This window comes from Malaclemys terrapin, chromosome 1 (assembly GCF_027887155.1).
Source record: "Malaclemys terrapin pileata isolate rMalTer1 chromosome 1, rMalTer1.hap1, whole genome shotgun sequence".
Classification (NCBI taxonomy): domain Eukaryota; kingdom Metazoa; phylum Chordata; order Testudines; family Emydidae; genus Malaclemys; species Malaclemys terrapin.
In genome coordinates this window covers 266,394,330-266,414,286 of record NC_071505.1, presented here as the reverse complement: position 1 = coordinate 266,414,286, position 19,957 = coordinate 266,394,330, and the positions used below count along the sequence as shown (strand labels likewise).

General features: G+C 40.0%; 1 protein-coding gene across 2 annotated transcripts in view; it reads left to right on the top strand.

Moving 5' to 3' along the window:
- NALCN (sodium leak channel, non-selective) overlaps positions 1–19,957 on the top strand; it is a 380,117-nt gene that overhangs the window by 244,561 nt on the left and 115,599 nt on the right. For both annotated transcript variants that reach the window (XM_054012833.1, XM_054012825.1), the window contains exons 14-15: positions 3,647–3,784; positions 8,586–8,660. In XM_054012833.1, coding sequence (XP_053868808.1) covers positions 3,647–3,784; positions 8,586–8,660 — 213 coding nt within the window. The remainder of the gene's footprint in view (positions 1–3,646; positions 3,785–8,585; positions 8,661–19,957) is intronic.

Sequence of the window (19,957 nt, the reverse complement as noted above, 5' to 3'; positions counted from 1 at the left end):
TAAATCAAAATTAGCATGTTGGAAATTAGGCCTAATTGGTGGACAAAATAATGAGGGAGGGGGTTGTTCCATCCATCACTCCCTTCTGGGGTCCCCCCAAAAAGATAGACAAATGGATGGAGGCTACGACAACGCTGACTGACAAAGACAAGAGAAAGGGAAAGATCAAACTCCACCAGCATGGCTTCCACCCCCACCATCTCCTCAGATGCTGGACCTGCATCCTAATCCTGAGAGATGTCCTACCAGACCAGACCAGAGAGAGGGAACCGATGTCATCACCACCTCCACTGGCTCCAGCTAAATCCCAACCACTATTTGGGATATGAGACTTTGTCTCCCTCCCCCTGCCCCCAACATGTCCTTTTGTCTTCCCAACCTTATTTTTTCCTCTTTTTTCTGTCTCTCTTTTTTCCTTCTGTCTAATAAAGGTCTGGCTTATCTGGCCAAGACTGCATACTCCCTATCACTACAGTAAGCCTGTGACCAGAGAGGCAGCTAAATGCAATGCCCTAAACAGCCCAGTGCTGGTACAAGTTTGCCAGGTCTCAGACTGGCTGATAAAACCATGTCCTGTGCTTGCGAGTGAGAGTTAAAGCCGGAGATAGAAGCTGCATTTTCTATCTTTACTATTCTTTTCTGTCCTTTCTGGTGTATGCTTGTCTTGTTTTGTCTTTTAGGAAATAAAATCGGACTTTAACAACAGCAACAATGATAGCTGCAGCCCATCTCAACTAAATTCTTCTTTTCCCAAAAAGGACAGTTATTACCATCTTAAAAGACTGTCAGACAAATGGGTTTTTCCTTCTAAAAACTCTCTCCAGCTAAAGGAAAGGGAACAGGGGATATTATTGCCACTTAAACACATCCAATGTTGGTGGGTGTCTTTCTCATCTGAATGCTCTGATCTATGCTGGGTGCTCCCCTGTTTTGCTTCTCATAGGAAGTTAGGACTTTCAGTTTGCTTGCTTGGTGTGTGATTCAGCTCTGAAAAGTGACCGTGTAAAACTGGCACCATCTTACTTAACAGATAGGTTTAATAGTTTTATTCAGAGTCACTCTAGTGACACAAATATGTGTTTACTACTTCTTACTCCAGTTAGCACTGCAGAACTATAACAGTAATGAGAAATTTAGCTGGATTTCAGTCAGCTGAATCTGCACAAGCTTCCTGAGGGCAGTAGGAATGTAGAAGTGTCTGAGGATATAATTTGAAGACATTTGAGCTGCGAAACCTTTACTACTAGTCATGAGGTACAGAGAAGAAAAATCTCAGCCTGACTCTCCGAACCCATGTTGAGTTGGGAGAGCTGTCAGTTCGAGAAATTATTTTACTTAAAAAACTTAGCAATTTTGATATGGAAGTCACTGAGAATCAAACATGGAACACCGCAACACCACAATTGCATTTTTGCCAAGCTTTGAGCATAACACTGTGTTTTAACTTGCTACTCCTTCAAGGACATAAAAATTCCACAATATTTCAACTTGCATTTATGAAACGCCATTTTTCAGGAATATGGGTTGATTACATTAGTGTGAAGGGCTTTTCTGGTGGTTTTTCTCAAGGAATGCAACAAGAAATGCTTGTGAGTACTATCTACTGTGCTGTCTAGGTAAAATGAACATAGATTAAATATCTCTACATCACAACAAGCTGTTGAATCGAGAAACAGTAACGGCAAGCTACATCATTAGCTTCTCACTTCAATTTCTCATATACTTTATTTTTGGGTTCTATACTTCAGTAAAATCTCACCTCAGACCATTGTTGCTTATCTGGAAAGAAATTCAGTCTTGATATTAAACAAAAGTGAAAAAGGAAAAGAAACAGTTTAATAGACAGTTTGTCCAGAGCCAAAGATTCAAACTCACAAGATCTGCAGATTTTTTTAGATACATTAACTAAACTTGGTTTACAGGAGCATAGTACTTGACCAGTCTTTGCTTCTCTCTGTTGTGGTCCTATAGTATTGATTAAAAAACATACAGTGCTTGCTGCAATCATAATCAAAACATTTTCTCTTGAATGGTAGCCATGGTAACTCTTCTTTTCCTGTGCTGAACAAAATAGTAGGACACCAGAAAGACCTACCAGCTAAAGAATTTTCTCACATATTGGGCCAGATTCTGATCTATGCTGTGGTCTCTTTGTGCCACACCACCAGCATAAAGCTGTCCTGCACCTGGCTTAATTAGCCATGGGAAGATTAACCAAGTGGAGGGGAGCTGCTGGTGGCATAGAGCTGACCAGGGAAAAGAGGGCATGGCTAAAGGTCTCCATCCTTCCTGGTGATTCCCAGGTCCAATATAGGTTATTAGAAGGGATCCTAGAAACCCATTTGCCATGGAAAAACACAGAATTCACATTTTTACAGAGAATCTTTAGTTTTTACATTTTATGAGAAAATAAAAACATATACAGTAGAATGGATCCCATTTATCCAAGCCTCCATTATCCTGCTCTCCATATTAACAAATGGGCTGACAGCAGGAGGCCTGGGTCCATGATCGAGCACTGAATTTAGGTTGTGAAGTGACATTTAGGACCCAGGTTGTCTTGATCTTTCTGAGGTGATTGCCTGACTCTGACCTGAAAATCATAACACACATCTCTCCAGCACTGAGTATAGACTAATGCAATGAACTGTACTGTACATTGGTGTGCCGATTAAACAGATCCTTGGCCTGCATGTTATGAAGAAAATGGCATCAGATGGGATCTGCCTAACCTGCTGCATTGCTCTATTTAATGGTTGTCTTTTGGTGGATCCAGCTTAAGTTTTGAGTTTTAACATACAAATCTGTAAATAAACTGGGTCCTTCATATACTACCAAGCTTCTAACGACAGTTGGCCGAAACATTTCAAACATTTTCAATGAAAAATGTGTTCCATTTTCCGACCAGCTGTACTGCTTATGTGGTATGTACCATTTCACCCTTAGTTAATGAGGTGTTTGACCTCTGGTGCTGAGTGCCTCTGAACTTTAGAAGTGCCACTGAAAAATCTGTGCCAAAAGTGCTAAGTAAAAAGTCAATAGGGCTTTGCATAATTTTGGAGATCAGCTTGCATGTAACCGCTTGAAGGACAGGGGCCATAGTTTTTATTGTGTTTTCAAAGTGCCTGGAGTGGTTTGCCAGGCAGGAGCCAGGAATGAACTTTTATCCCTTTATGAACTCATTTAATCGTACAGCTTTATTACATACATGAAGATCCAGTGTTTTGCTTCATATTTAGAGAGCGAAAACAGTACTTAAAGTAAACTGACGTACTCATAAACTGACAGGGCAATAAAATCCTGGAAACAATATCTTGACTGATCCTCAAACCCACCATAGTCTTTATATTTCATCAATCACGGAGGATATCAAGCGTCATGTTGACTAAGAAAGTTGAGACAGTTTACAGTTGTAAACTGTTACGGTTCAGTCAAATATTGGACTATTTGTTTCTGCCTCTGGACTGAAAATTGCATGTAATCCTCATTCACAGAATTGAAATCCACTCCTTTGTTGATCAAGATAACTATAACTGGATTTTCTGATTTGTCAAATCTACTCCATACAACTTTGATGATTCTCCATAGAGTTATTTTAATGCAGTGCATGCAGCTATAATATATGTGTGATTCTTTTTTCCTGTAGGCATTCATGTCAATGTTCCAGATCCTTACACAGGAAGGATGGGTGGATGTCATGGATCAGACTCTTAATGCTGTAGGACATATGTGGGCACCTGTAGTTGCTATTTACTTTATACTTTATCATCTTTTTGCTACACTGGTAAGTTTTGACCTGCAAATTTTCAGTGCTTTCCTTTGCTGCAGATTGCTGAATATTTCTTGTCTTGTGTATTTTAGTCAGGTAACTAAATCTTATTGCCGAGCTCATTCTTAATTTTTTATGAAGGGACATGGGATTAATTCTTTGATGTATCATGAAATCTAGCCTTAATCTTTGTGGTACATGGTGGCCAGTCTTTGTTCTGGTGTGAGGTTTTCTGCATAAGACCTAAGTCCCACTGTAACCTAATACTATAATTGTTAAGTACCATGAGCCCTCATAGTTCAAATGATCACAGAGTGAAACAAGGGCTAGTATTTATCATGCAGAGATGCCCTCTTCAGTTTCATTGCATTCCCTTCACAGCTGTAATTAAACTGAAGAAAAGAAGTTTAAAGCCTCATGGTACAAATTGTTAATTAGAAATCAGTACAGTGCTTTTTCTATTATATGATGCAGAAATGAACACATGGGAAATATGTGATGCAGCATATTAACTAATAAAACAATTAAAATGAATACAGCAACTCCTGGATCTGTGTGGAAGTTTGGATTATATCTAAAGACATCTTTTCTGGGTATGCTGCAAATGGCCAAGGTTATGTCTTTCTAGGTCAGGGGTTGGCAACGTTTGGCATGCGGCTCGCCAGGGTAAGCACCCTGACGGGACGGGCCAGTTTTATTTACCTACTGACGCGGCAGGTTCGGCCGATCGTGGCCCCCACTGGCCGCGGTTCGCCGTCCCGGGCCAATGGAGGCGGCGGGAAGCGGCGCGGGCGAGCGATGTGCTGGCCGCGGCTTCTCGCTGCCCCCATTGGCCCAGGACGGCGAACCACGGCCAGTGGGGGCTGTGATCGGCCGAACCTGCCGCGTCAGCAGGTAAATAAAACTGGCCAGGCCCGCCAGGGTGCTTACCCTGGCGAGCCACGTGCCAAACGTTGCCAACCCCTGTTCTAGGTAGAGAGCAGAAGGAAAGCATTTCTGCAAAAATTCTAGGTAAGTTAGGGTCTTGGTACTGTTTTTCAGATGCTGACCACAGAGAACATCACAATCCAATCCATGGTCCCCTTAGTTTCCATCAGTCCCTGAGACTAAATAACAGATGCATTTACCACTAATTTCTCATGGTGCTCATCATATATTTTGTATTAAAAATAAGAATATTCTTATTCCTACTTTCTCTGTCCTCCATTCCTTTCTCTGACTTTCAGAACCTCCCTACCTTATCTACAGCATAGCTTTTCTTACCTGACTTACTCTATGTTTACCTATGTACATACACCCTCTTTTCTGTTGTTTGCTTCACTGATTATAGAATTTCACCTGCATCATACCAAGCAGATGAGTTCTTTCATATGGGCCAAAATGCTGACCCAATAATAGGTGCCAGTAAGGGGCATCTGATTCTCTTACAGCTACTTAACCAGCTACTTAACCAGCTGACCCTGAACAGGATCAGGCCGGATGGGGGGTGTGGGATGACTCCTGCTCTGAAATCAGGAATCACAAGTTGTTTGGTGGCTAGAGCAGCTTGTGTATATGGAACTGGGAAAATGATCCTGGACTTGAAAACACATGTTGTAAAGTTGATTGGGGGGCATGGGGAAATCTCACGCTCCCCTTTCTCTCACAGTGCAAAGGATGTTCTTGGCCCAGTGGGCCACATCCTTCCTTGTCTAATATCTCAATTTCAAGAGAGTCAGTCTCCCAAGTGCTGTGCTACCTCCCTACATCTCATCCTCAGCCCTGTTCTGGGAATACTCCTGAACATACCAATCCGTTTGTATGGTTTCTTCCATGGTATGTGGGGTTGTATGGGCACACACATATTACACTCACCCTGTCCCCACACACAATGGAAAAGTAGAAAGGAAACTGCAAGGAGTAATTTGCAGTTGCCTGATCCCTATATGAATGATACCATATATTGTCTCTGCAATTAATAAAGTTCATCTGAGTAGCAGGGAGAACACATGGTTAAAGTTGACATTTCAGCTCTCAGGTCTTCTCAGACTATAGAAGGGGAAAGAAATCAGAGTAGAACAAAGTTGTATGAAGACAAAAGAAAATGAAAATAGAAATAACAACACTGAAAAATGAAGAGGGAAAATGTAAGAGAAAAATGAATGTTTGATCAGTGAAGAGATGTGGAAAGGGTCAGGTTGCTACCAAAACAAACAAGAAAAGGTCTAAGAATAAACAATAAGTGGCTAAAAAATAAAGCAATTAAATGTAGAAGTAAATAATAACTTTCAGGAGCCAGAGCAAGGAGGAGTGATAATTGTATGCACTTGGCAAAGAAGACTGTAGAGAGTTAGAAATAAATTATTCGGTTTCTCAATAGAAGCTGAGGATAAGTTGAGTCTTGAAGAAAAAAAATTATTTTCGAAGTGAAGACTATAAATCCCGATGGGAACTGAGGAGATTAAACAAATAATAAGTTTGGGTTTAACTGTTGTTTTGTGATAAGTGCTCTAAGGTTTATGGTGAAGTGAAAGAGAATGATGAAAGTCTTGTGTGTCTTGACTGTATTTGTGTTTATATTATTTTCATTAATATTTATTATTTAATAATAATATTTAATAATAAATTTATAGGGTTTTCATTAATGATCTGGAGGATGGTGTGGACTGCATTCTCAGCAAGTTTGCAGATGACACTAAACTGGGAGGAGTGGTAGATACGCTGGAGGGTAGGGATAGGATACAGAGGGACCTAGATAAATTAGAGGATTGGGCCAAAAGAAATATGATGAGGTTCAACAGGGACAAGTGCAGAGTTCTGCACTTAGGACGGAAGAATGCCATTCACTGTTACAGAGTAGGGACCGAATGTCTAGGAAGCAGTTCTGCAAAAAAGTACGTAGGGATTACAGTGGACGAGAAGCTGGATATGAGTCAACAGTGTGCCCTTGTTGCCAAGAAGGCTAATGGCATTTTGGGATGTATAAATAGGGGCATTGCCAGCAGATCGAGGGACGTGATCATTCCCCTCTATTCGACATTGGTGAGGCCTCATCTAGAGTACTGTGTCCAATTTTGGGCCCCACACTACAAGAAGGATGTGGAAAAATTGGAAAGAGTCCAGCGGAGGGCAACAAAAATGATTAGGGGGCTGGAGCACATGACTTATGAGAAGAGGCTGAGGAAACTGGGATTATTTAGTCTGCAGAAGAGAAGAATGAGGGGGGATTTGATAGCTGCTTTCAACTACCTGAAAGGGGGTTCCAAAGAGGATGGATCTAGACTGTTCTCAGTGGTAGCAGATAACAGAACAAGGAGTAATGGTCTCAAGTTGCAGTGGGGAAGGTTTAGGTTGGATATTAGGAAAATCTTTTTCACTAGGAGGGTGGTGAAGCACTGGAATGGGTTACCTAGGGAGGTGGTGGAATCTCCTTCCTAGAGGTTTTTAAGGTCAGGCTTGACAAAGCCCTGGCTGGGATGATTTAGTTGGGAATTGGTCCTGCTTTGAGCAGGGGGTTGGACTAGATGACCTCCTGAGGTTCCTTCCAACCCTGATATTCTATGATTCTTTATGATATATATGTGTATAGATATATATGACATAATGAGGTACTAACTTGCCATCTATTTAATAGTTACTGTGTGTCTCTTCAGTATAAACAGTAAGTATTAAATGCCAATATAAATAGTTTCTTAACTGTTATGGTCAGGCTTTATGTATTACAGTATAATAGACTATGCAGGTTGTTCAAAGAAAAACTACTATACCATAAAATTCTGACAGAATGACAAATTCTCACTGATAATTGTTAATGATTAGAGAATTTCATGCTAGTGAAGAGGTACTATATCTGAATTCTGCCTTGCTTTAGCATTTTAAAGGCCACTTTAATATTTAACACAGCAACCTCAGGACTGAAATCTGTTACCACTAATAGATGAAGTAATGTTTAATTATATAGTCTATTAAATATGCTCTTCACAGCAAGTGCAGGAAATCTCCTAAATATCGTCCAAACAAATACGTTACAATAAGAACATTCCTTTTTCTGAAGATTGACATTTTTCAGAAATTATTTGTCCAATATGTTGTTTATATTTCATGGTCCTGTGTATGAGCCAAGTTTTCAAAAGTGCCTAAGTGAAGCACTCTCATTGTTTGCCACATCAGGGCCCAAGCCATAAAAGGAAGCTACTTCTCTCTATTGGAAATCCCGAATGAGGGTATCAGCAGAACCACCATCTAACCCCTCTTGGGGTGAATTCCCTGGCAGTACAAAATGCCTTGCAAAAGTGACTTTGGCACTTGAAGTCTGTCTGCATTCCTATGCACCTAAACACCATAGACTTTCAATGTCACTTAGGCTCCTTAATCCCTACAATATTTTTAAAAATGGGATTTATGCCTATAAGCCACTTAGCACTTTTGAAAACTTGGCTTTATTATTTATTGCATAACATAGTTTTGTAGTATTTCTCCTACTAAGAGCTACTTCAGGATTACACTTTGTTTCTTGTTATAATTATTTTGATTAATGTTAAGTGATTTTCTCCTGTTAGGTACATTTCAAAGGTTATTCATTAAACATAAATAATGGATTGATCATGGAGTCTAAAATCTTCAAATTGTAATTTTGTTTAATTATTGTATACACAGCTAAATATAATATACTACCTATAAAAAGACTAGTAGAAACAAAGGGTGAAATTCTAGCCTCATTGAAGTCAATGGCAAAATTCCCAGGTATTTCAGTGTGGTCAGGATTTCACCCACAGTATTTAATATTGCTTCGTAAGGGAACTCAAACTTTTTAAAAAATATATTAATTGTTTTGTAGATTTTGCTCAGCTTGTTTGTTGCTGTTATTTTGGACAACTTGGAACTTGATGAAGATCTAAAGAAGCTTAAACAAGTAAGAGTATTTTTGGGGTTCTTTTTTGTTTTTTTCATGCTGGAAGATATTTGCATCAGAGCGTAATCATGCCCACCAATCCCCTGCTAAAAATGTAGATTTTGTGTACATAATGGCACATTTTATAACATTCATCTTAGAGTGGCTTCATTTCACCTATCATTATTGGCTTTTTGTTCACATTTCAGGTTAGTTCATCCATTTAACTAAATAGTTATTGAGATCAAGGGCCTAATCCTGGTCCGATTGAGATCAATGACAAAACTTGTTGCAGGGTTAGGGCTGGAATGGAGAACTATTTAACAATGGCTTTTTTAAAGCTCTGAAATAGTGAAAAAATACTGTGTGTCACAAGTTAGTGTAGAATTATCCTCTTTCACATATTAAAAAAAAAGGTTAACTTACCTGCTTAGATTATTTACATTGAAATCCTAAATTAGGGATGGTGTGCCAAATTAACTCGTATTAATGCTCTTCAGATGGATTGCTCTTTTTTGCTTTGGGGACTAAAGCAATTCATTTGTTCCATTTATTTTGTATGTGATTGTTTACTACAAGCTGTTGACTGGCCTAAGGATGGCTGTGGGCTCAAAGGTGATTTATGGGCTATTCTTCCTTTGTACCTGAATTTTTTTCAAGAATGATACTGTCAGAGACATCTCTATCTCTTTGTGGCACTTGCAAACAATAGTATTACAGAAATACTTGACGCTCTTTAGCAGACTTCTGTAACCATTGCTTATTAATGATCCAATATTCTGCCTCAGCTATGTGTTGCAAGGTTGAACTAAGTTGTTTCTGACAATATGCCCATTGCACAGGGAACTCTTTACTGGCACTAACAAATCTAAAAACTGGGCTTGAATAGGAGTATTCATAAGCTTAAAGTTATTTGTATGCTTAAAAACCTTGCTGAATAGGGGACTACATCAGATAATCTTGGGAATATACTAGAGCAACACAGATTGTGCATTTTGCCTATCACAAGTCCATAAAAGCTAAAATGACCTGAAATAAAAATGACTTGGGTGTGTAGGAAGCAAGTTACCCATTACTAACGTTTTACAGGAACTTTTCAAAGGTTTGTAAGGCCCAGGTTTTTGAAGGTATTCAGACACTGAAATAGGAATGTCATTCCCCTGGTCGTGTACACATACTTGCGCTAGCACTCAGTGAGCTAACACGAATATAAATAGCAGCATAGCTGCGGTAACATGGACGATGGCCGCAGAAGCACAGCTGAGCTGTGCCATGTACAAACCCATCTGAAAGTGGTGGATACATACTCATCATGGTTCAACTGTGCCTCCATGCCACTACCCATGATAGTGCAACTACTCTGCTACTTATATTTGTGCTAGCTCCATGAGAATTAGCATGAGTACATGTACACAAACAGGAGAATCACACCCCTAGCTTATAGCATAGACATGGGCTCGTCTGACAGGCATTGCAATACTGAGGTTATAAGTCTTATTGAAAGGCAGTAGGACTTAGGCTTTAAAGTCACGAAGGTGCTTTTGAAAACGTCACTACTAGTCACAAGGCTATGGTACGTGCTTTTAATGTTTCTCTGTATTTAAAACAACAACCTTTTTTTACAGACGATTGCTCAGTGATGTTAAAATTCTTCCCTTCATATATTTTACACAAAAGTAATTAATAATATATGTAGTCTTTTCTGCTTAAAGAAGAATTTACAGTGAAAACAGTTAAAAATGTGTCTTTGAAATTAATGATTGTGCAACCGATTAAAGGACTCAAGGAGAAAGTTTTCCCGTGAGGTAAATGTGATGGCATCCCAGGCTCGGTGCTGATAGTGGCTGTGCACTATTATACTGAATTATTGGTTTTCTTATCACAGAAGATAAAGCAAAGTATTTAATTCAATGACATTTTGGCTTCTCCATTATAAACCGATCATGAGAAGGAGGAAAAGATTGTGGGGTAATTGTTGTTTTTAATCGGGGGCATATCTGTAATGAAAATGGTTCTGTATCATTGCATAGAAAAAATATATTTCTCTGTGTTTAATTAAAAGCTGAATGAAATGCCAAGAAATGATGCAAGCAACAGACCAGCTAATTTACAAGTCACTGATTCTCTAGAAATGTCCTGTATACCAGATAAAAATGCATCACCCGTTAGAAAATCCACATGCCTGTTTTGGGTGGGGTGAGTTTGCCTTGGGTTTTTGTTTTTGTTTTTTCATTTTCTGCTCCTGGGGGAATTCTGCACCAAAAAATTAAAAATTCTATGCACAATATTTAAAAATTCTGAAAATTTTACTATATATACAATTTTACTATATACACAACACTATAATCACGCCAGTTTCAATTATTTTGGTAATTTATTTCAAAATACCCGTCAGCAAGTATGTCTGTAACAATACAGGCACACACAAAAATTCCCCCAGGAAAGAAACCCCCATGACAACCCACTTCCTGTTTCTCTGCCCCCATCCCCACACTTAGGGGGAGGAATAGCTCAGTGATTTGCACATTGGCCTGCTAAACCAAGGGCTGTGAGTTCAAACCTTGGGGGGGGGCATTTAGGAATTTGGGGCAAAAATCTGTCTGGGGATTGGTCCTGCTTTGAGCAAAGGGTTGGACTAGATGACCTCCTGAGGTCCCTTCTAACCCTGATATTCTATGATCATCATATTACATAAAGGCAGAATATTTGGTAATTTCTGAACATAGTGCACAATGGCCACTTCTGGCATAAATATTCTATAGATGGATTTGAAAATATACCCCTTCATGCAAGAGTGAGTCAGTAAAAGGTTGCCAAATGGTCTAGAAATAAATCAGTTTAAACTCTCAAGAAACTGTAGTGCATTCTTGGACACTATTTTTCTAAGCAGGAAAATTAATGCAGAGAAGAGATTCAGGTGATATATCAAATGTACTAAAATATTGGCAATACCCTGCACGCTGCTGACCACCCTCAGCTCCTTTTGACATTAGTAGGAGTCAAGGGTGCTCAACACCTTCCAGAATTGGGAAATGTTAATGCAGTGTTGTTAATGCAAAAGCAACATTTCCTTCATCTGAAAGTCAGACAATTCAATACTATGATTTTGCAGAAGCCCTAATTCAGCCCTCCTGCTAACAGTGGTATTCTATTTTATTTGAATGTGGTTCAGTCAGAGAAAGCAGAATCTGTAGCCTCTACCTTAGATTCATATGCAGTTGCTTATTCATCGTCAAATGATTATTTTTAAATGCGGTTAGAAAAAATGTTTTTAATCCCCTTGCCTCTTCAGACCTGGCTGAGAGCAGTTAATTTCATGCTTTTGAGCAAGAAAAAAAATCTCCGAAGAGCAGTTCACTTTGTGCAGTAAAACAAATACAGAGTAAGATTATTTTTAATTAAGAAAAAGATAGCACATATTTTCAGACATAGAAAAATGTTATAATTCCAGAAAAAAAAGTATGCGAGCTCTGGTCCACCAGCATTGAGATGTGGGAAGAAAAGTGAGCTAAATTTTGGGGAAACGGGCATCACACAGCGCCACAGGCAGGTGGGTGGTAGGGTTGTGGAGGCAGCTGTTTTTGGCAGGTCAAAGGAAGCTTGCCCTGTCAGCCCTGGATTCATTGCAGGCACATGTTTGTGCTCAGACTCTAGTGGTAGCTTTGATCCAACTAATCACCTTTCTGCAGAATGAATTGTGGATGTTGCTCCACATTGTAAAGAACAATTCGGATATCTGTAGTTTACATATATATGTATATATATATATATGATTTGTTAATCAATGTTGGTACATCCATTTTTAGGTTCTGAGTAATTTAAAAGAGAGTCATAAGGATTTCAATCTCTTGTTCCTTTCACTTTATTCTCCATCTTTCTCTCTTCACCCGTCTCCAGTACACACCCCACTTACTCTTCTGCTCATTCCTCTAGTCTTCTCTGTGCGTGACTACTCCACTCATTCAACCCCACTTTGACATACATACACACACAGTGCCCTACAATCCTTTGTTTAGTTTAGCCGTTAGGAGGCCTGGTCAGCATTTGCCAGCCTGGCTGTAGAGAAAGTATGACTGTTCATCCCACCTGTTAAAAGCTTCAGCTGGTACGAAGTGCAGCAGTCCATCTGTTTATTAGCATAGGTTCCATGAACACGTTGACCTGGCGCTGGATCTCCACTGGATGCAGAGTTCAGCGCAAGGGCTCTGTCCTAATATTCAGAGCCTCCCCTCAGGTTGGCTGTTGGTACTTGAGAGATTATCACTCCCTCCAGGACCTTTCACAACAGCTACATTCCAATGGAAAAAAAATCTGTCCACTGGTAGGGGGCTCATAAGTGTTGTAGAAGGAACTTTCACAGGAGTTGGACCTAGACTACAGAACTCACTCCTGCCAGAGATAAGAATGACCAGGCCACTAATTTATTTAAAACTAAATATAAAACTCATTCCTTTGGCTTAGCTTTCCATAAGTTCTTTCCATTTCTGTCATACATGCACACACACACGCGCACACACACACACACTTTTTCTATTTTTAAATACTTGGGAGGTGCACAGATGCTTTTTGCATGGGAGCATAGATGAACAGATGGACAATACAGAGTATGGTCCAACCAACCCCTTACTTAACCCCCTTCATTAACTAACTCCATTAATGATCTCTGCTGATGGGCACTATATCCTTCACTGAATAAATCCGAGTTTTTTGTTTGCTTTCTTAACTGCTGCTAGATATTAAGCTGATGGATTTGAGTCTCTGTACAGTGCCGCCCTCCAGGTATTCATCTCTTTATCCAAAGCAGTTCTAACAGCAGAGACTAGCTAGAAAACCAGTAAGCTGTGAAAATACATGCTATTTTTATAACTTCTGCTAGACACTCCTGCTGCTGTCTTTTTATGTGATGGTCTAGAGAGTAAATGAAGAAAGCACCATGAAATCACAGCATCCTGCTTCTTTTTCTTTATCTTTTCACTGTGAACTTTTGAGAAGAGAGATTTTAGGTATTGCTTTTGTCCATGTTTTGGTCAGTAAAACATCAGAATTTCAAAAAGGCTTAAAATTAAATAAATATGGCAGTTAAAAGTTAGCAATCCAAAAATATTACATTTGTTACTTGTTATATCACCAAGATCCCTTAAAGAGAGGTCTTAAATAAGTCAGAGGAAACAAAATGGAAATAACTGTTTAGGGGAGATGAGAGATAACAGTCAAAATATGAATTATATCAGCCAAGTCAAGGACCCTGTGCTCAGAGTAGGGGTGGTGTGAGGTGTTGTGCCTCTACAACATACCTGTGGAATTCAAGCTCAGCTACATTGACGTATGCGGCGAAGATGAAGGCTGGAGGTAGAAAAGGCAGAGACCTAAACTGTATGAACTTACACTGCTTTCCCCTTTCTCCTGGGAAGCCCCATTTGGGATGGCCTTGGTAAGAAAAGCCCCTTCTCAGTGTTGCTGATGTAGGAGAATGGGGCCTTTGAGAAGTATGTAGAGCAATTGAAATGAGCTCTCTGACACAGAACAAAAGAAAAACTACACCTTAAAGTGGATTCTGTTAAACTGTTAAAGACCCGAAGATGGCTGTTAAAATGCAATGCTTTCTTTGTAAATATGAAAATACATTAACCCAATCAGAGTTTTACAGAGATTTTCTTTCTCAAGGTAAACCCTGACTTTTTTTTACAAACATTTTCACATATATTTTTTACAAACATTTTCATTTGCAGCCTAAATAGATGGCAGCTAGACAGTGCTTTGTGAACTGCTATCTACAATATTAAGCCTGGATCAATAGTACTGGGACACTTTATTTTGGAGTGCAATGGCTGCCTAGAAAGCAACCCATTTTAATAGGCTCTGTTGTGAGAGATTCAGTGCATTTGGAAGGGGCTATAGCCCTTAATGTTCCCTTTTTCCCTCTCATGCAAACCAAACCATAAACCACTAGATTTCAACACAAGGTGTAATCATTGCACATGGATACAGTTGACAGCAGCCCTGACCTTTTGTGATCTGATAGCCATTGGTCATCTGAACCAGCAAGTCTGCAATAATAAGCATAAATTATCCAGCTGTTTATCAGTCTTAACAGAAACCACCACCAACAGCATATTGAACATTTAAGGACAGCTGTTGAGTAGCCAATCAATTCACAATGCTGTTTATGTTTTATATAAGCCTTTGGGTCTGGCTAGTCACTTGAAAAACTAATATTTTTTCAGAAGAGAAAAAGCAATAAATTTGTTTGCTCACTTCATATCTTAGATCAGTTGCTGATTCACAAAATAAGACTTAGATGTGCTTAGAGTAAACAGGCTGCAGGCAATAGCTGAAAATATATATATTTTTAAACTCATACGCAGGGCCGGCTCTAGGCACCAGCAAAACAAGCTGGTGCTTGGGGCGGCACATTTTTAGGGGCGGCATGGCTGGCGCCAGAATGCCGCCCCTAAAAATGTGCCCCGGCCGCCCTAGCTCACCTCCGCTGCTGCTGCCACGGCACGCGAAACAGCTGATTCGCGCGCCGTTACTCGCCCTCCCTCCCAGGCTTGAGAGCCTGGGAGGGAGGGGGAGAAGCGGCGCCCGCGCCGCGGCCACTCGGAGTCTCCCCCTCCCTCCCAGGCTCTCAAACCTGGGAGGGGGGAGAGACTCCGAGTGGCCGCGGCGCGGGCGCCGCTTCTCCCCCTCCCTCTCTCTCTCCTAGGCTTGAGAGCCTGGGGGAAGGAGGCAGGGCTGGGGATTTGGGGAAGGGGCGGCATTGAGGCGGGGCCGGGGGTGGGGTAATTAAAGAACAGGGAGGGGGCGACCAAAATTGTTTTTGCTTTGGGCGGCAAAAATCCTAGAGCCGGCCCTGCTCATACGAGCTGCACAGGAAACCAAAACTAGCAATGGTGGCTGTCATTTTCAAGCTCTGGGTACTGATATCAATAGATCCACATAAAGCTCTTAAAAGCCTCTCACATGTCAGGTTTTCTGCATTTCCTGCAGCACATTAATGTTAGTCTGCAACAAAATGGCAGATGAAATTCAGTGTTGATAAATGTAAAATAATGCACATTGGAAAACATAATGCCAAATATGCATATATAATGATGGAGTCTAAATTAGCTGTTACCACTCAAAAAAGAGATCTTGGAGTCATTGTGGCTAGTTCTCTGAAAACAGCCACTCAATGTGCAGCGGCAGTCAAAAAAGCTAACAGAATGTTGGGAATCATCAAGAATAAAACAGAAAATATTGTATTGCCTCTATATAAATTTGTGGTACGCCCATATCTTGAATACTGCATGCAGATGTGATTGCTCCATCTCAAAAAGGATATATTGGAATTGGAAAAGGTTCAGGAAAGGGCAACAATGATTAGGGGTATGGAACAGCTTCCATATGAGGAAAGATTAAAAGATTCCATATGAGGAGAGATTAATAAGACTGGGACTTTTCAGCTTGGAAAACAGACGACTAAGGGAGGATATGAAAGAGGTCTATAAAATCATGACTGGTGAGGAGAAAGTAAATAAGGAAGTGTTATTTACTCCTTCTCATAACACAAGAACTAGGGGTCACCAAATGAAATTAATAGGTAGCAGGTTTTGAAACAAATAAAAGGAAATATTTCTTCACACAACGCACAGTCTAACTTTGGAACTCCTTGCCAGAGGATGTTGTGAAGGCCAAGACTATAACAGGATTAAAAAAAACCTAGATAAATTCATGGATAGGTCCATCAATGGTTATTAGCCAGAATGAGCAGAAATGGTTCCCTAGCCTTGGTTTTGCCAGAAGCTGGGAATGGGCAACGGGATGGATCACTTGATGATTACCTGTTCTGTTCATTTCCTCTTAAGCACTTGGCATTGGCCGCTGTTGGAAGACAGGATACTGAGCTAGATGGACCTTTGGTCTGACTCAGTATGGCCATTCTTATGTTCTTATGTTATTACAGAGTCAGTAAACACACAGTGAGGGCCAAATTTGCATGGGATATACAGGATGTAAGTAACTGCAGCATAATAAGTCAGTAGCTTAACATTTTGATCCTGTGCTCTCTCTGTAAATCTAAAATATAAAATATCACTGAAAATTCTTAGGGTACCATTTTGATCTTACAAGTCTTGTTTTTAGTATAATTTAAATCAGCGGAATAAAATTATCTTCTTATTTATTTCTATGACACCACGTTCTTCCAATTGGTTTGCTGAGGATGTAGGTGAGTTTAGGATTCCAGTGGTGTTACATGAGTCTAACCAAGAACAGACTTAGCCTCCAGAATTGCAATAAGACTTTCATTTGCATTTACACAAATTTGTACTGCTTCCTTTCAAAACTTAGATATGCATCTTAGAAAACTTCACAGGTTAGGAAGAGCATTGTGCATGTTCCAAAGAAATGGGGAAAAGATAGAAATAAGGGAGGGGAAAATGATGCATTCTCTTCTCCCAATGATTTCAAATCATGAAAATATTAAGGGTGAAAACCTGGGTCAATATGAAGTCAGTGGAAGTTTTAACATTAAAGTCAATGGAGCCAAGATTTCATCCTAGGTGTATGTATAAAACTAACCATCAATTAGTGAGCTTAATGATGACTATTATCTCCTCCTCTCTCACCACCCACTTGGTGTACAGTGTTGAGAACTCGAGATCCTCTGTAGGCACTTGAAATAATGCTACAAATTGAAGCTCACTGTCCATCTCAGGAAGTGGGAAGCCTACATAATTGTAAAGTAGTGCTCAGCCTGCACCTGCCGTAAAAGTACAGTGATGTCACATTATTATTGGCAGAATGATTCAATAAATCTTCCATATAATGGTCAATCACTAGATAAGTTTCCTGAATCACTTTGCCAGCAGTCCACACTCATTAACTTTTTATATCGAGTACAAGCTTGGGACAATATACATTCCATAGAAACATTGACCTATCATTACTTCACTGTCTTCCAGAACTGTCCTCAAAGGGTAAAGACCCAACAGAGAAAACATTCTCTCATCTGTTACTAGTGTTGGCAAGTGTGGCTCACAGATCTTGTTCTATTGATTCCTAAATTAAGCTACTTGGCTCCTCTCCTGCTATCCCTTCTCTGTTGAGCTCTGCAGACAATGTGCTTTGTCCTTTTGAAAACTGAAAACATAATTCCATTGTTTCCTTCAGACCAGACTTCTTATGTGATCATGGACAAGTCACTCAGGGCCAAATTCTCATTAACACTGAGGCCCCTTTGCAGGCAGTGTAAAGTGGCTTTAGTGTAAAAGCGTATCTGTCCCAGGATCTCCCTGTCTCTCACTTCCTTTATCCTACTTTGTGTCTGTCTAAAGCATTTAGAGTGAAGTGACTCTTTACTATGGCCTTGTCTACACTACAGGGGAAAGTTGATCTAAGTTACACAATTTGAGTTACGTTAGTAGCATAACTCAAGTCGACATAGCTTAGATCTGCTTACTGCGGGATCCACACTATGCTATGTTGACGGGAGACATTCTCCTGTCAACTCCCTTTACTCTTGTTGATACAGTGGAGTACTGGAGTCGATGGGAGAGCGATTTGCGGTTGATCTAGCGGGTCTTCACTAGACCCACTAAATCAACCCCCGGTGCATCAATCACCACAGCGTTGATCCCCCGGTAAGTGTAGACAAGCCCTATGTGTTTGCAAAGTACTTCACACAATGAGGTCCCATCTCAGTTGTGGCCTCTAAGCACTACAATACAATACTTAATAAATTATAATGGGAACCTTTACTGGGGCACAAGAGAGGAGAGGCCCTCACCCTTATACAACTGCTTAGCAGCCAGTCACAATCTGGACCATAAACAGTGAGGTATATAAGAAAAAATGTGCAAATTAAACTATGTTCTCTTTTAGCCAGCTCATGCAATTCCTATTCATATGAGCAGTCAGTTTGAAATCAATGGGTCAAATTTGACTCTTAGTTAGTAGGGTTATACTGAATGGACATCTATGTAGCCTAGTAGAAAGAGGACTAGTAGTATTACTACCGACCTTTTGCTTTTTAAACACATTTGGTTAATAGGGAAAACTATTTACAAAGTTTATTTTTCAATCTGCTTTTCTTTTTAAACATAAATAAACTCCCCACTTCAGGCTGAAATCAATATTTTCAGATAAATGTCTACTAAAATAAAGATGCTGACCTACCCGGAAACATTGAATTCATCCTGAAAATGTTTTTGTTCTGTCCGAGTTGTCATATTTCTGAATTCATGTCACACTGGGGATGAAGCAATTAGTGGTTAAAACTGGAGGCTCTCAAATCAGAGATGTCTCTGTTAAATGATAAAAATGCTGGCAAAACATTGCTTTAAACCATCCAATCAGAATGATAACCTATCCTGCTTGCCCACACACAGAAGTCTAGATTATCGTGCCTGCAAGTTAATTAGTTATTTTGCATATCAAGGACCTGATCCTGCAGACACCCATTAGCATTAGTATTTGCAGGACTAGGCTCTGAGCGTCCGACCTTTAATGAGGAAATCCTGCAGAATTTGAAGCCCATTTGGGGCCCATTCTGTGCTACTGTGGAGGAAAGGAAACAAGCAGAGGAGTTAGAGAGGAATAAGGGTGTGGCCCCTGCCAGCTACCTACTATGGATAGCAGTAGGGATGGGACATCCCCTCTCATACATTTATATGAGGAGCGGATAGGAAAGGAGAAAAACAGGAGCAGCCTTGGCTCCACCTTCAGGCCAGCATGGTGGGGAACATACACTGTGTAAAATATAGGGTGGGTGCAGGGTACTTCCCCTTGGAGCAGGGGGAAATCAAGAAGTAGATTGTCACTTTCTGAGTTTCCAATCTGCTTCTGAGGCCATGCATCCCCCATAGCTGAAGCATGTGGCAAAGGCACAATTGACCCCTTAACAAAGTATGAAAAGCTTCATTCTTATTTGTACCTGGGCACATCCTTCTAAACAAAATGTGCCGCTCTATTGTAGTGTTATTTAAAATATTTAACACCTCCCTTTAAAAAAAAGAAGAAATAGTCTTAATATTTATCGTAAGTGAAGCACCAAGAACACACAGAATCAGAATTTTTTACTTATTCAACCATTGCCTTGAGGTAGTTAAAATGCCTTCAATGTTCTACGTTCCATTCTGCACTAAAAATAACACGTTAGTTCTGGCAGGATGAGGTACCCCCTAGGCTGTAGTATAAGCAATTATGTTTGGGAACAAAACAGCACCGATCAAAATGTCAGGATGAGCTCTTCTTTTTTCACTTGTTTTTATGTTATTTAATCAAAAGAGGGCACTGAGACATTCTAAGAATATTTGCAAATGCCTAGATGTATTTAT